Source organism: Anolis carolinensis, unplaced genomic scaffold, assembly GCF_035594765.1.
Source record: "Anolis carolinensis isolate JA03-04 unplaced genomic scaffold, rAnoCar3.1.pri scaffold_35, whole genome shotgun sequence".
NCBI classification, from domain to species: Eukaryota; Metazoa; Chordata; class Lepidosauria; order Squamata; family Dactyloidae; genus Anolis; species Anolis carolinensis.
This window is the reverse complement of record NW_026943844.1, coordinates 88,494-104,907: the sequence shown is the minus strand read 5'-3', so window position 1 is coordinate 104,907 and position 16,414 is coordinate 88,494. Positions and strand designations below refer to the sequence as shown.

Sequence of the window (16,414 nt, the reverse complement as noted above, 5' to 3'; positions counted from 1 at the left end):
CTGCAAGCTAGAGCTGACAGATGGGAGCTCACCCCATCTCACGAATTCCAAACAGCAACCTGTGGCGCAGGCTGGTTAGTAGCCAGCAGCAATAAACCACTATGACCAAGAGGTCATGAGTTCGAGGCCAACCCGTGTCGCACCCGACCATTAAAATAAAAAATAGCCATGCCCGTTGTTGACCTAAGCAACCCGAAAGATAGTTGCATCTATCAAGTAGGAAATTTAGGTACCACTTATGTGGGGAGGCTAATTTAACTAATTTACAACACCATAAATATCATCCAGCACCGCTTAGAATGAGGAAGTATTCAAGGACTCGGTGTCACAGTGGATAATGAAGCAGCTGCTCCCCCTGTGGCTGGAATCAAGGATCCCCTCAGGAAGCTGGAAGCTGGAGAAGGTTAAATTGCCTCTGTGTCTGTCTCTGTCTTTATGTTCATATGGCATTGAATGTTTGCCTTGTATGTGTACATCGTGATCAGCCCTGAGTCCCTTTCAGGGCAAGAAAGAAGGGCAGAATATAAATAATGTAAACAAACAAATAAATAAACAAACCTTCAGATTAGTAACCCAACCTTCAGGTCAGCAGTTTAGCCGGCACAAGGGTTTAACCCATTGCACCACCGCATTAATTAAACTGCATTAATTCCACAGTGCAGATACACTTAATATCAGGCTCTAGTATTTACTCTGCTGGTGCAGATGCTCAGAGGTTTCTCTCCGTGTTGATTGGCTGCCTGATTAATTGGCTAATTGACTATCCTCTCTCCCTGATCTCCTCCAGCCTCTAATTGGGCCCAAAAAAGGATAAATTGAACCCATTGTTTCTACTTATCTGCTTGAGAAAGAAAGAGCTGGGAAGTGAGACTGGTTTATAGGTTTTGAGGTCTTTTTACGTGTATTTGTTATATATTTTCTTATTTCTGAGTCTAATTTTCTAAGCAAACTTCTTCACCTACTTAAGAGGTTGCAAGTATCCCTTTTTCTGGTAAGTTACACTTTGCAGAAAAGTGGATGCAAGTGTCCTAAAGTTGACTCTTTGGGTTTTGCAAAAATGGTCAATAGGGAAACAGGTGTAGTTAAAATGAAAGTAACTTTATCAGCTTGGTAATTGGGAAAACTAGGGTAACTACAATGGAAGTAATTATATCCGTTTGGTCAATGGGACAATGGTGTAACTATAGCAAGAGCAATTGTATCAGTTTGGTCAATGGGAAAATTGGTAACTACAATGGAAGTAATTGTATCAGTTTGGTCAATGGGAGAGTGGTGTAACTATTAGGCTTGCTCAAATAATTCGATTTTCCCGTTACCCGTTATTAATTCGTTATTTTCGTTTGTTTTGAAGCAATATCGAACCTTGGTTGTCCACACGTCTGGATATCGCGGTTTCGAATCGCGAGAGGCCGTTTTTTCTAATTTCTTCGTTTTTTTCGTTAGGAAAAAAAAGCTTTTGCAAATCACCCAAACTCCTTTCCTTTTGCCCCTCAGCCAATGGGAGGCTCAGCCAATGGGAGGGGGCGAGGGGGAAGGAGGCCGAGGAGGAGGAGGAAGACGGAGGGGGGAAATGGCCGCCGCCGCCGCCTCGCCTCAGCTCAGTGCATTAATTAATTGGGCCTTAATGAGCCCCCTTCCAAGCCAAACCCACCAGAGAAACACCCTCAATGCAAACCTTGCAACGTCCTTCTCTCCTTCTTGGACACAAAGGCAAAGGGAGGAGGCACTTCGGGTTCCCAAGCGACCTGAAAAGAGCCATAGAGAAAGGGAGAGCCAGTGCGCATGCTCCACCCTCCAAGGCACACAAGGGGGGAGTTCGCATGGGAGCCGGAAGTGTTGGGGCCTCCGTCCCTCCCTTGCTTTTCCTCTTTGGTCTCCCTATCTTGAACACAGAACACGCATGAAAAAAAAAACACACCATAATTTCACAATATATAGTTTAAATAACAAAAGGAAGAGGAAGGAAGAGGCCCGGGATGCGAGGGGGTGTGGGCCAGGCCCGTCCTCGGCTGCTCCCAGGGGCCCAGATTCGCACCCTCCCTCCCCCCAATACAGGTCTCCAGTCCATACCACGCTACATGAACTTGAATGGATACTGTGGTTGTGTTGTCGAAAGCTTTCATGGCCGGGATCACACTGTTGTGGTATGTATTCCGGGCTCTATGGCCATGTGCCAGAAGCATTCTCTCCTGACGTTTCACCCACATCTGTGGCAGACATACTCAGAGGTTTTGACGTCTGTGCGAAGCTAGGCAAGTGGGGTTTATATATCTGTGGAAGGTCCAGGGTGGGAGAAAGAACTCTTGTCTGTGGGAGGCAAGTGTGAATGTTGCAATTGGTCACCTTGATTAGCATTGAATAGCCTTGCAGCTTCAAAGCCTGGCTGCTTCCTACCTGGGGGAATCCTTTGTTGGGAGGTATTAGCTGGCCCTGATTGTTTCCTGTCTGGAATTCCCATTTTCTGGGTGTTTCTGGGAAGGTAATGGCACTCCATGTAGTCATGCCGGCCACATGACCTTGGAGGTGTCTATGGACAACACTGGCTCTTGGGCTTAGAAATGGAGATGAGCACCAACCCCCAGAGTCAGACATGACTGAACTTAACGTCAAGGGATACCTTTACCTTTACCTACGCACACACACACACACACACAAGCAGGGACTATATATATATATATACACAATATATATCACACACACACCAATTTAACAAAGTTTCAGCCACAAAAACAAAGTTTCTGAAGTAGAACAATGACTTTCACAGTAAAGACAACCCAATTTAACAGGAAATAAGACTTTCAAACCAGGAACAGATTTCTGCAATTATTAAAAAATGGTTTATTATAAAAGCTATGAAAATTCGCCAAAAATCAGAGGATAAGGGAAACGTTCCACATTTTGGTGAGCTATCAGTGTTAAATGTGTTCTACCACTGTACCAAGTTTGAAGAAGATCACTCAAAAAATGAGGGCGGGAGAGCCCCCTAAGTCCCCCCCCCTTCGGGCTGTTTTTGGGCCACCGCGCATGCGCGTCCGCCATTAACGAATTAATTTAGAAAATAACGAATTTTCGTTAATTTCGAAAAATTTTGGGGGCCAAATTCGTTATTAGCAACAAAAACGAAAAACTGCCCCCTCTAGTTTTGATACGAGTTTAGAATCAAATTTTTCATGGATCGATCAAGCCTAGTAACTATATTAAGAGTAATTGTATTGGTTTGGTCAATGGGAAATGAGTGGTAATTGTAATGGGAGTAATTGTCTCAGTCTAGTCAATGGCGAAACAGGAGTAATTATAATGGAAGTAGTTGTATCCGTTTAGTCAATGGGGAAACTGGGGTAACTATAATGGGAGTAATGGTATCAGTATGGTCAATGGGAAAACAAAGGTAACAGTAATGGAAGTAATTGTATTAGTTTAACCAATGGGAAAATAGGGATAAGTATAATGGGAGTAAATGTACCAATTTGGTCTACAGGAATCAGGTAATTATAATGAGACAAGTTGTATCGGTTTGGTCAATGAGAAAATAGGGGTTTGTTTATTTCATGTCAAAAGAATTGCATAACAAATAAGTTTAAAAGCAATAAAATAAAGGAATTACAAATGGCTAAATAGTTTTAGACCAATAGGGGAAAATAGGGGTAACTATAATAGTAGTAATTATATCGGTTTGCTGAGTGATTTGTTGAATGAACAAATACTTTCCAACATTTTAAAGACAATAACAAGGGATGCATCTACACTGTAGAATGAATGAAGTTTATAACTATGTTTGTAACTATAGTACAAATGAATGAAGTTTGTACTATGGACCCATGGGATTTGTAGTTTCACAAGGTCTTTAGCCTTCTCTGCCAAAGAATGCTGGTGCCTCACCAAACTACAATTCCCAAGATTCTATAGCATTGAACCACAGCAATTAAAGCATTATTGAACTGCATCAATTCAATAGTGTAGATGACGTGCCCTTTGCCATCTTGACCACACTTGGCACACACGTTCCAAGAAATGGTCAAAAAGAGCAATGTAAACCCAGGTCCATATAGAAAACCAGAAATGTATCCATATCTGACAAAATGTGTCCCCACTGGCAACTATTTATTTATTTATCTTGTCAGAAGCAAATTGAGGATGCAGGTATAATGTATTTAAAAACACAAAGTTAAAAACTTGGCATTATATTAAATATCCTTTGACCAGAATCTGGCCACTCGGAGTGCCTACGGTGTTGCTATAAGAAGGTCCTCCACGGTGCATGTGGCATGGCTCAGACCGCATTGTAGTAAGTGGTCTGTGGTTTGCTCTCCTCCACACTTGCATGTTGTGGACTCCACTTTGAAGCCCCATTTCTTCCGACTGGCTCTGCATCTCATGGTGCCAAAGCAGAGTCTGTTTAGTGCCTTCCAAATCATCTTCTGTGTGCCCAGGAGGGAGTCTCTCATCCATTCTCAACCACAAATTGAGGTTCTGGGTTTTTGCCTGCCACTTTTGGACTCTTGCTTGCTGAGGCGATTCTGTGAGTAGATCTTAGAAAACTATTTCTTGATTTAAGGCATTGTCTTGCTGGCTGATATCCGAACAGAGGATGGCCTGTGGCTGTGGCGCAGGCTGGTGAGCAGCCTGCTGCAATAAATCACTCTGACCACGAGGTCATGAGTTCGAGGCCAGCCCATGGCGAGGTGAGCACCCGTCAATTAAAAAAATATATAGCCCCTGCTCGTTGCTGACCTAGCAACCAGAAAGATAGTTGCATCTATCAAGTAGGAAATAAGGTACCACTTATAAAAGTGGGGAGACAAGTTTAACTAATTTACAACGTTGGAATGAGGAAGTGCCGTCACAGTGGATGATGAAGCAGCTGCTCTCCCCTGTGGCCAGAATTGAACATCCCCTCAGGAGAGGTTAAATTGCCTCTGCGTCTGTCTCTGTCTCGGTTCTATGTGTATATGGGCATTGAATGTTTGCCCTATATGTATATAATGTGATCCACCCTGAGTTGGGTTTCTCTGTAATAGTCAATAAGAGCACCTAAAGCTTCAGAGAGCTTCTGTTCAACCCTTTCAAAGCTCCCTGCTTGAGCGGTGATGGCACGATCGTCAGCATAGATGACCATCTTGCCGTTTCCCCTGCTGACTGTGCCCATGTTTTGTTAAAATGTGCTCCCTTCTTCCACTACCTTAAACGAACAACATCTCCTATTGTAATAAGAAAGCTTTGCTATTTTTCAGGCTTGGTGAGTCTGTCTCCCAATCCCTTAATATTATGGCAGCGGTCATAATAGCAAAAACCAAAAGCCCTGGACGGGTGAAGCAGCGTCAAAGGTGAGAGAAAAAGTGCAAGTTCTCATTGAAGGAGCAAATCTGTGTCCGATTTTACCTCTCCAGTAAAACTGAATGTCTCTTATTTTGAACAGAAATCCCTCATGCAGGCAATAAGCTTATTTATTGATTTGTTTTTGCTGATATCAGGTTTCCTATATGGAACGGCGATCTCAATAGACTCAGGCAAAAGCAACAGCTTGCTCCTAACTTGTGTGTGTCTACATTGTAGAATTAATGCAGTTTGGCACCGTTTTGATTGCCGTGGCTGAATACTATGGGACCCTGAAAATTGTAGTTTGGTGAGACACCGGCAGAGAAGGTTATCTAATAAGACTACAAGTCCCATGAGTCCATGACAGCTCAGTATCCAATGTCATTCATTCTACAGTGATGAATCCCTAGTTATTGTCAGTTAAATGTTGGAAAGTATTCATTCATTAATCCATTCAAATATATTTATCCTATCTTAGATCAGTCTTGGTTTAATCAGTTGAAGAACAATTATTATTACAGTAGAGTCTCACTAATCCAAGCCTCGCTTATCCAAGCCTCTGGATAATCCAAGCCATTTTTGTAGTCAATGTTTTCAATATATCGTGATATTTTGGTGCTAAATTCGTAAATACAGTAATTACAACATAACATTACTGCGTATTGAACTACTTTTTCTGTCAAATTTGTTGCATAACATGATGTTTTGGTGCTTAATATGTAAAATCATAACCTAATTTGATGTTTAATAGGCTTTTCCTTAATCCCTCTTTATTATCCAAGATATTCGCTTATCCAAGCTTCTGCCGGCCCGTTTAGCTTGGATGAGTGAGACTCTACTGTATTATTATTATTATTATTATTATTATCATTATTATTAGAATAATAGAGTTAGAAGAGACCATATGGACCCTCTAGTTCAACACCCTGCCATGCAGGAAAAGCACAATCAAATTACCCCTGACATTATTATTATTTATTACCTGCCTCTCTTTGTGGTTCAACCTTGGTATATTAAAATGAAGTGGTAAAACAAAGCACTATTAAAATACATATAACAAATACACATGGGTAAAATGCAGCTTAACATTTACCAATAAAATACAAGTACAGTAGAGTCTCACTTATCCAAGCCTCGCTTGTCCAAGCTTCTGGATTATCCAAGCCATTTTTGTAGTCAATGTTTTCAATATATCATGATATTTTGGTGCTAAACTCATAAATACAGTAATTACAACATAACGTTACCATGTATTGAACTGCTTTTTCTGTCAAATTTGTTGTAAAACATGATGTTTTGGTGCTTAATTTGTAAAATCATAACCTAATTTGATGTTTAATAGGCTTTTCCTTAATCCCTCCTTATTATCCAAGGTATTTGCTTATCCAAGCTTCTGCCAGCCCGTTTAGCTTGGATAAGCGACTCTACTGTATATACAACATGACTCCACATATCTGCAAAGAGATATATCTCCAAACTTTGTGTGGATATCTGAAATTAAACCCTGTTGAAAGGAAGGTCTTCTGGCCCAAGGCAGATTTTCCTTTTTGTGGAGTACAGCTGAAGCATCTTCTGCAGGCTCCACTGTAAACAATGAAAGTTTTTTTTTCCAAAATAAGTTTTTGTTAAGCAAATTAATGGCTTCTTCTTGCTGAAACAAAGCTGCATTGACCGATTTCTTCATCTTCTTTACTGATTTTTTTTTCATCAAATAGCCTTAAGAGGCACATCTCTGGATTTTTTTTTGCCTAATCTTTTAAGTTATCGTATTATTTGCATCTTTAATCACTTTTTCCTACAAAATTTGTAACAACTTGCAGGTCCACCAGGCATGAAAAGTTATAATAATAATAATAATAATAATAATAATAATAATAATAATAATAATAATAATAATGGTAAAGGTTTTCCCCTGACGTTAAGTCCAATCGTGTCCGACTCTGCGGGGTTGGTGCTCATCTACATTTCTAAGCCGAAGAGCCAGCATTGTTCATAGACACCTCCAAGGTCATGTGGCCGGCATGACTGCATGGAATGCCGTTACCTTCCCGCCGGAGCAGTACCTATTGATCTACTCACATTTGCATGTTTTCAAACTGCTAGGTTGGCAGAAGCTGGGGCTAACAGCAGGAGCTCATTCCGCTCCTCAGATTCGAATCTGCAACCTTTTGGTCCGCAAGTTCAGCAGTGCAGCGCTTTAACACACTTCGCCACCAGAGGCCACCAATAATAATAATAATAATAATAATAATAATAATAATAATAATAATAATAGATCTGCGCACATCATCCGAAAATACATCACACAGTCCTAGACACTTGGGAAGTGTTCGACTTGTGATTTTGTGATACGAAATCCAGCATGTCTATCTTGTTTGCTGTGTCATAAAATAATAATAATAATAATAATAATAATAATAATAATAATAATAATAATATTTTATTTATACTCTTCACTTCTCCCTGAGGGGACTCAGGGCGGATTACAGCATATAAACAGATACAGGCAAACATTCAGTGCCTTGTGACAATGACATACAGTGAGACACCAATACACAAAGACAATGGGGTCACGTTGGTGCAATGAGTTAAACCCTTGTGCTGCTGCTGCTGCTCACCTGAAGGTTGGCAGTTTGAATCCATGGGACAGGTGAGCTTCTGCTGTCAGCCCTAGCTCCTACCAACCTAGCAGTTCAAAAACATGCAAATGTAAGTAGATAAATAGGTACCGCTCTGGCGGGAAAACACTCTCCAAGCTATCACGCTGGTCACACAACCAAGAGGTAACAACACAGGCTCCTCAGCTTGAAAATGGAGAGGAACCACCTCCCCAGAGCTAGAGATGAGCACCACTTCCAAAAGCCGGAAATGAAAGGAGAAGCCTTTGCCTTGCCTGCATTGTGTGTCTCATTGTATGTGATTATAACTAAGGCATTGAATGTTTGCCTCTCTTTGCTCTATATATACAGTAGAGTCTCACTTATCCAACATTTACTTATCCAATGTTCTGGATTATCCAACGCAATCTTCCTTTTAGCAGTCAATGTTTTTGTAGCCAATATTTTCAATACATTGCGATGCTTTGGTGATACATTTGTAAATACAGCAATTATTGCATAACATTACAGTGTATTAAACTGCCTTTTCTGTCAATTTGTTGTCAAACATGTTTTGGTGCTTAATTTGTGAAATCATAACGTAATTTAAGGCTTTTCCTTAATCCCTCCTTATTATCCAACATTTTCGCTTATCCAACGTTCTGCTGGCCCGTTTATGTTGGATGAGTGAGACTCTACTATAATCTGGGGAGAAGGGCGGAATATAAATACGGAATATCTAAGGAAATCTTTGTTAATTCTATCTATATCTATATTTTGTCAGATATGGATACCTATCCTGTAGATTTGGGGGTTGTAGTGTAGAACAATTTCGATTTTTATAAGATACAGGACCTATTAAATTGTTTTGGGGAAGTTCTCCATCCACTAACTGGCCATGTTGTGCTATGTTTCACAGAGCTGTGGTGCAGATGGAGCAGAAAACCCCGAAAACCCGCAAACGTTCCAGCAAGGTTCACAAAATCCAACCCAAAGAAAACCCGATGGAGGATGTCCAAGATGCAGAGGAGAAGCTTATGTCACTGGCTTTGGATAAAGATGGGGACGGAGACGAATTTGTGGACGTGTGCCAGAGTGGACTTATGATCTGTCGAGAGCTCCATGACAAACTATTCGAGCATCAGAAGGAAGGGGTGGCCTTCCTTTACAATCTCTATCACAAGAAGAGACAGGGCGGCATTTTGGCCGATGACATGGGCCTCGGGAAGACCATCCAGGTCATCGCCTTCCTTTCGGGGATGTTTGATGCTGGACTCGTCCGTTCTGTGTTGCTCATCATGCCGGTTACGCTTGTTAACAACTGGATGCGGGAGTTTGCCAACTGGGTCCCTGGAATTAGAGTGAAGGTCTTCCATGGGACCAGCAAGAAGGAACGAGAGCAAAACCTTGAGCAGATCCAGAGGAGAACTGGGGTCTTGCTCACCTCCTACCAGATGGTCCTGGCCAACTGGGAACAGCTCTCCAGTCTCGACGGGCAGCCCTTTGTTTGGAACTACGTCATCTTGGATGAGGCCCACAAAATCAAAAGTCCCTCTGCGAAAACCACCAAGTCTGTGTATGGCATCCCAGCTGTCAATCGTATCCTTCTCACTGGGACGCCGGTGCAAAATAACCTCCGGGAGCTTTGGGCTCTCTTTGATTTCGCTTGTCAGGGGTCCCTCCTTGGCACCGCAAAAACCTTCAAGATGGAATATGAGAGTCCCATCATGAAGGCCAGAGAGAAGGATGCAACTCTGGGCGAGAAAGCCCTTGGACTGAAGATCTCACAGAACTTGATGGCAATCATCAAGCCCTATTTCTTGCGCCGGAGTAAAGGGGAGATACTGAAGCTGAATTCGGAGCGATCCGTCTGCCTGACCGGTGAAGAGAGAGACTACATTGCTCTGGAAATGCCGTCTCTACCAAGGAAAAATGACTTTATTGTCTGGGTGTACTTGGCCCCTATGCAAGAAGACATCTACAGGAATTTTCTCTCCTTGGATCATATCAAGGAGCTTCTCATGACAACGCGTTCCCCATTAGCTGAGTTGACCGTCTTGAAGAAACTCTGTGATCACCCCAGGTTGTTGTCCGCACAAGCGTGTGCCAATCTTGGTTTGGAGGTGTCGGAATACTCTGAGCCAACAGATCAATCGACTTTGAGCATGACCCAAGACATCAAACGGGTTTCTGATAAACTTCTCATCGAGGAGTCGGGAAAGCTTGTTTTCCTTGTTGCATTGTTGGAGAAACTTCAGGAGGAAGGACACCAAACCCTTGTCTTCTCCCAGTCGAGAAAAATGCTGGACATCATAGAGCACATCTTAACCAAACGGAGCTTCCGGCTGATGCGTGTCGATGGGACAGTGACGTGTTTAGCAGAACGGGAGAAGAGGGTCAGGCAGTTTCAGATGGACAAAAGCTATTCGGTCTTCCTTCTGACCACCCAAGTTGGAGGCGTTGGTCTGACCTTGACCTCGGCCACCCGGGTGGTCATTTTTGATCCCAGCTGGAACCCTGCAACTGATGCCCAAGCGGTAGACCGAGCTTACCGGATTGGACAAAAAGAGAACGTTGTGATCTACCGACTCATCACCTGTGGGACGGTGGAAGAGAAGATCTACAGGCGTCAAGTCTTCAAGGACTCGTTGATCCAGCAAAGCACCGGGGATAAGAAAAACCCGTATCGATATTTCACCCAACAGGAACTGAGGGAGCTCTTCACGCTGGAGGACACCACAAGTTCTGCAACACAACTGCAGCTCCAGTCCTTGCATGCCACACAGAGGAATTCGGACCTGGAGCTGGACGAACACATTGCATATCTCCATACCCTGGAGATGTTTGGCATATCGGACCACGACCTGATGTACACCTGCGAAACAGGTCAAGAGGAGGAAGAAGAAGAAGCAGAAGATGATGAGGCGCATCAGTACATTGAACACAGGGTCAAGAAAGCCCAGGAGTTGGTCCAGTTGGAGTCGCAGCTCAATGACAAAAAATACCAGAAGTCCCGCTACTCGTGAGTCTCATGTATCCCATCAAGTCCAATGGAATTAACCTCTGTTATCATTTCTTGCTGAAGAAATCGTTTCCAGTGACTGCATAGTACACCAATCTGGATGCTTTTTGTCTCGATCGTCTATTCAAGATGTTCTTCATAATCCAGTTCATTGTTCGCTCAGTAGCTTGCTCTCCTTTTTTTAAAGACTAAGCAAGGACAAGTTTCACTCTGATTTTATTAGAACTAGACTTGTATTTAACCTTTCTTTTGGCCATGGCAGTGACAGGTCCATAGGATGTCCTTTGCATTCATTTGAGAAAGCCGTAGCTGAGAAGTTGTTCTGAGAAGTTGCATTTCAACTATGTTTGGAGGGCTCCGCTCTTCCCAGCCCCTTGCCTGAGTGTTATTTATATCTCGATTAATAATAACCAAGGCAGCTCACAGTCCAAAGAAAATAGCAAAGGAACACGATAAAGCAGGGACGTCATTACAGGACAGCAACAAAAGAAAGCTTAAAATTAGTGTTCTGTTATGAGTTTCCATAGGTTTGCAACAAAGCTGTTGATTTACAACGCAAATGTTATAGCGTCGCCTGCATTCAGAACAACAGCTAATAATAAATGAGGCAACAATGGTGATATGACGGGGTTGTGCCTGTCGAACCTGACTAGGAAAACAAGCTGCTTTCCAAAGTGATCCAAAAACATTATCTGAATATTTGTAGCAAAATGTCAAAGTAGAATTCTGGATAGGGAATAATAAGAAAGAGCAGTTTCTTGAAGATTATATAAAAAGCAGTTCAGCTAAAATAGTAAAAACTTCAAAGTCTAAATATAGGAAATAGTCCACAAGGTTCAAGGTGCAAGAGTTGTTCCAAAGACCCCAAAGCAAAAAAGACATCCAGCACAAGAATACAAAAGAACCAGGAATACAAGGCAGCATAAAATCCAATACAAAAATCCAGAAACAATCCTGTAAACTTGGAAGCTTGAGATATGAATAATCCTTTAAACTTGGAAGCTTGAAACATGAACAAAGACATGGAACTAGAATTCCCTTAGAAGGCTTGACTAGGACTTGGCAATTGCTGTTGCCTCAATTACCAACATTAACCAGACTGGCCTGGCCTCTCTAGTATATACATAAAATCATGTCTTTTCCCCTGATTTCCTGATAATGGCCTTTTCTGTAACAAGCGCTGTGAGACCTTCGGAGATTCTGTTGAACAGCCCGGACTATTGGACTATTGTTACCACAATCCCTCAGCCAGTATGAGAGCACTGGATTATGGGAAGAGTATTGTGCCAAATTGCTATATGTGTGTGTGTAAAGAAATCCTTGCAAAGTTGCTTGCAAAAGATCTCTGCTTTTGCAGAGGCAAGCCATACCTCAAACAATGTATCGGTTTGCTGGCAGATGGCTTGATTTTGTCAGTTGGGAATCTGGGCTTGCAGGGAGAGCACAGAAAAGACAGGCTCTCTAGCTACGGTCAAGTAGCAGTTTAAATATGCTATGCTGGGTATATTGAATGCTGATTGATTAGATATTGATCCTATGCAACTACAAGGACATTGTACGATTGCTGAACTGTTTATTTGACTTCAACTCAACAAGTAAAGTTTTTCTTTGTTCTTTTAATTCCTCTGCCTGGTATGAGTCTTTTGCACATGGTGTTAACTGGACACTGCTGGTTCTGCTATACACACTCGCTAATAAAGAGTAGTCCAGAAAAACAGACAGCAAAACTGGAAGTAAAAGTGGTATTAAACTGCATTCATTTTAGAGTGTAGATGCACCCATTTCTTGACTGCCGTCTCCACTCTAAGCAAAACAGAACCAGATATGGAAAATCTAGAGCTATTTCAATATCCTCATTTCTACTTAAAAGGCAAAATTTACAAATGTGGAATAAAGTCTCGAGTCCCGTAGAGTCTCTCAGATCTCCAGTCAACAGTTGGAAGCAATAGCAAAGATACCTGCTGCTTTGTGAAAAAAAAGCGGGATATAAATAAACATTATACTAATAATACATACACACATACATATCCCAAGCCAAGGTCCTTCTAGTCTGCCTTAAGCTCTGTACAGGGATTTCAAAAATAAATAAATAGACACTCCTTTGGATTAAGTGCATTTTGGCCTTCCCGGTCAATAATACCCTTTGCCTGCGGGACACATGCTTCCGATTAACGGCACCTATGTTTAGTCTGTTCATCTAAACAAACCGATTAATAGTTGTGTATTCCGACTACTGATGGCATCTAGGTTGAGGGCTAATGGGATGACCACTTAACAGGTGCTTGGTATAAATTCCTCCCTACATAGCAATGCCATGCAAAGCATGTGGTCATGAGAAACGCCGTCAGGTGCTAAGGTCATATAAGGTCACCATGGGTAAAGGTTGAATTTTGGCTTCATTTTAAGTGGCTTCTGAAAGGAATAAAGAAGGGACTTCAAGATAAGAGGCCAAGGATGTTAGCATCGTGGATCATTTGAACATCGGGCAAAGTTTCCACTACATTCCCCAAATTTAGGTTGTCATTATTGTGGACACCAGGATTTGAACCGTCTGCAAGTAAAGAGGTGGTTTGCCAAGGGAAATACTAATATTTGCCTTAAATTGATTTTATTTATGACTAGCTTGGGGACCCGGCGGTGCCCGGGTCATTTGAGAAAGGCAATGTTTGTGTGCCGTCCGCCGGACAATAAAAAACTATAAAACTGAAACGTGCTGTCCTTTATCCGGGCGAACTGCAAATCCCTATAAGCTGTCCTATAGATATTGAACGACTGAGTCTGGATAACTTCAAACAGGATGTTTATTCATACAAGGTTGTAAACCTGGCACAGATCTTAAAGTTGCAGAAAATGAAACAAATTTCTATAGGTTTTAGGTACAGAATTATCCCTGGTTCCAGAAAGCAAAGGTGATTATAAAACCACTATACCCTAATCACGCTGCCTATATTAGAAGGAGAAACTCTTTCCTTCCCTATCTTTACAGCAAAGATTAGTTCTAGAAGCGACAGAATAACCCTGCTCCTCTAACTAGATTTCTTATTCCAGATCAATATAATTCAATACTTATCTAATTTGGATAGGCTTAGATTGGCCTGGTTTTGAGGATGATTTGTCCCAGTTAGCTTTGCACAGCTCCAGCACGTTGGAAGACTATAGCCAGAATGAAGCTCCAAAATGGAGACTAGACCCTGGTAAAAAGGGCGGTCCTAAGATGTTGCATTCTTTGACCAATCACTGCAAAGAAAACTGCAGCCAGCTCTTGCAGATTCCAAGCCATTTTTCCTAGGCTTTTGCAGCCAGAGGCTCAAACAAAATGCAAAGGAGGGAAAACAAACAAACGACCAATAGGTAAGGCAAACCATCGTCCTGGGGGACGGAACACTCCCCGCTAAATTCCCAGGATGTGGGAATTTACCAATCAAAAACATACAAACACCTTTGTATACACAACAATACAAACACTAGAACTTTAAGCATCTCCAATAAGCAACACGAGGTCACTAATTGGTCTGTCCAAAATGGACACTTTGCCTCTGTTGCAAGTCTTTAATTGAACTTTCCTGACCTTACCGTCCGGGCAAGGAAAGGTCTTTAATACAATGCCCATGGGCCACGCATGGCGGGGCAAGTCTTTGTCCTTTAACAACACAACGTTGTTAACCTCAATGTTGTCCTGTGGGCTTTGCCAGATTCTTCTAGCTTGAAGCTGGCTTAAGTACTCAGCTTTCCACCTTTTCCAAAAGTGGTTGGCCAAGGACTGCACCTGTTTCCACAGGGCACGGTGAGTTCCGTCCGGAACTGGCAACATGACGTCCTTCCATCCTGGCACCTTTTGTGTCAAAATAAGTGCAGGAGTCAGTGGTTGTAAGTTCTCAGGGTCACTGGTAAGGGGAACCAGCGGCCGGTTGTTGATAATTGCGGTAACTTCCGCCATAAGTGTCACCAAAACATCATGCGTCAATGACCTATGACTCAAAAACATGGCATTAGGGATTTTGCGACTAATACCAATCATCCTCTCCCAAACACCACCCATATGGGAGGCGTGAGGAACATTGAAAGTCCACATAATTTGTTCAGTATTCGTAAAGTTCTGAACCTTTGGGTCTCTCCCAAACCTAGACACACAATTGAGTTCTTTGGTCGCACCTACAAAATTGGTGCCACAGTCCGACCGAATTGACTTAATTGGCCCTCTGAGGGCTATGAACCTTTTTAATGCGTTTAAAAATGATGAAGTGTCCATCCCTTCTATGACTTCTATATGGACAGCTCGTATTACTAAACAAGTAAACAAAACTGCCCACCTCTTGTTATTTACAACACCACCCCTGGTTTTCCTAGTGACAACCTCCCAAGGACCAAACACATCGATTCCCACATGGGAAAAGGGTGGGTCTGTCAAAGTCCTATCCTGAGGTAGTTCTGCCATCAACTGACTTTGACAGTTTCGCCTAAGGCGCCTGCATTTAACACATTTGAAAATACAACTGTTGACTAACCTTTTGGCATTAACTACCCACAGACCTTCATTTCTAAGGGCTGCCTCAGTTAGAGTTCTACCCTGATGATGGATCCTTTCATGGTGATGCCGAACGAGCAGCAATGCAGTGTGACTATTAGGGGGTATGATGATGGGGTTTTTTATGCACGCCTTGAGTTTAGCTTTGGCTAACCTTCCTCCAACTCTCAAAATACCCTCCTTGTCTAGAAATGGGTTTAACTCATTTAGAAGACTTTGATTAGGGATGTTGAGCCCTTGCTCTAGCCTAGCTATTTCCTGCTTGAAAGCAGATCTCTGTACTGACTTGAATATGACGCTCTTAGCCTTTATCATATCCTGGACCTGTAAAGGCTCACTATCTTTGCAAGCTAAACGATGTATAAGCCTAGCAACTGCTCTAAGAAGACTGTGCCACTCCGAAAAACGTTCAAAACGGTGTGGTTCCAGGCAAGATCTTTGGCCCATCTTGATTTCTGTGGTTGATTTGCAGGCTTTCACCTCTGCACTTCGTGAGACTTGAGCATTCATAATGTCCGAAAACCTTTGCTCATCTTTCGAGAGCGCTGTGGCTTCGTCTCTCTCAGAGACTTTGAAGATGGAGGAATACTCTGGAGTTATTGCTTGGCAGTAGACTGAGATGTGACTTAGGCAACTGCGCACAAGTGTAGGACGTCCACCTTTAAGCACCTGTGCTTGATTGGAGTCCAACGACGATGGTGGGTGCATCTTGTTTATGCACACTGGGCCTGTAACTGTCCAGCCTAGTGGTAGCAGCTGAGCAATGGGCGCCCCTGGAGGTCCCTTAACTTGGTCGTTCACATAGAACAAGTTCGGACAGTCCGCACCAAGCAGAAGGGCAATGTCCACATCTGGACGGAAAGCAGGTAAGGCGTTCTTCAGCCTTCGCAAGTGTGGATGAGCCTCCACAACTTCTCTAGTTACAATCTGCCTTTTGTTCCGGGGAATAGAGGA

At 42.5% G+C, this 16,414-nt stretch overlaps 1 protein-coding gene across 2 annotated transcripts; it reads left to right on the top strand.

The window, feature by feature from the left end:
- Positions 1-654: 654 nt before the first annotated feature.
- Positions 655-12,555, top strand: LOC134294937 (DNA excision repair protein ERCC-6-like). Of its 2 annotated transcripts, XM_062966841.1 has the most exons (3): positions 655-991; positions 5,232-5,324; positions 8,833-12,555. In XM_062966841.1, exons 2-3 carry the CDS (start codon positions 5,266-5,268, stop codon positions 10,937-10,939), a joined length of 2,166 nt encoding a protein of 721 aa, XP_062822911.1. In that variant the 5' UTR covers positions 655-991; positions 5,232-5,265; the 3' UTR covers positions 10,940-12,555. The 2 variants fall into 2 exon arrangements, with proteins under 2 accessions (XP_062822911.1, XP_062822912.1); XM_062966842.1 differs by lacking the exon at positions 5,232-5,324 and having other exon boundaries at positions 656-991.
- Positions 12,556-16,414: the final 3,859 nt, after the last annotated feature.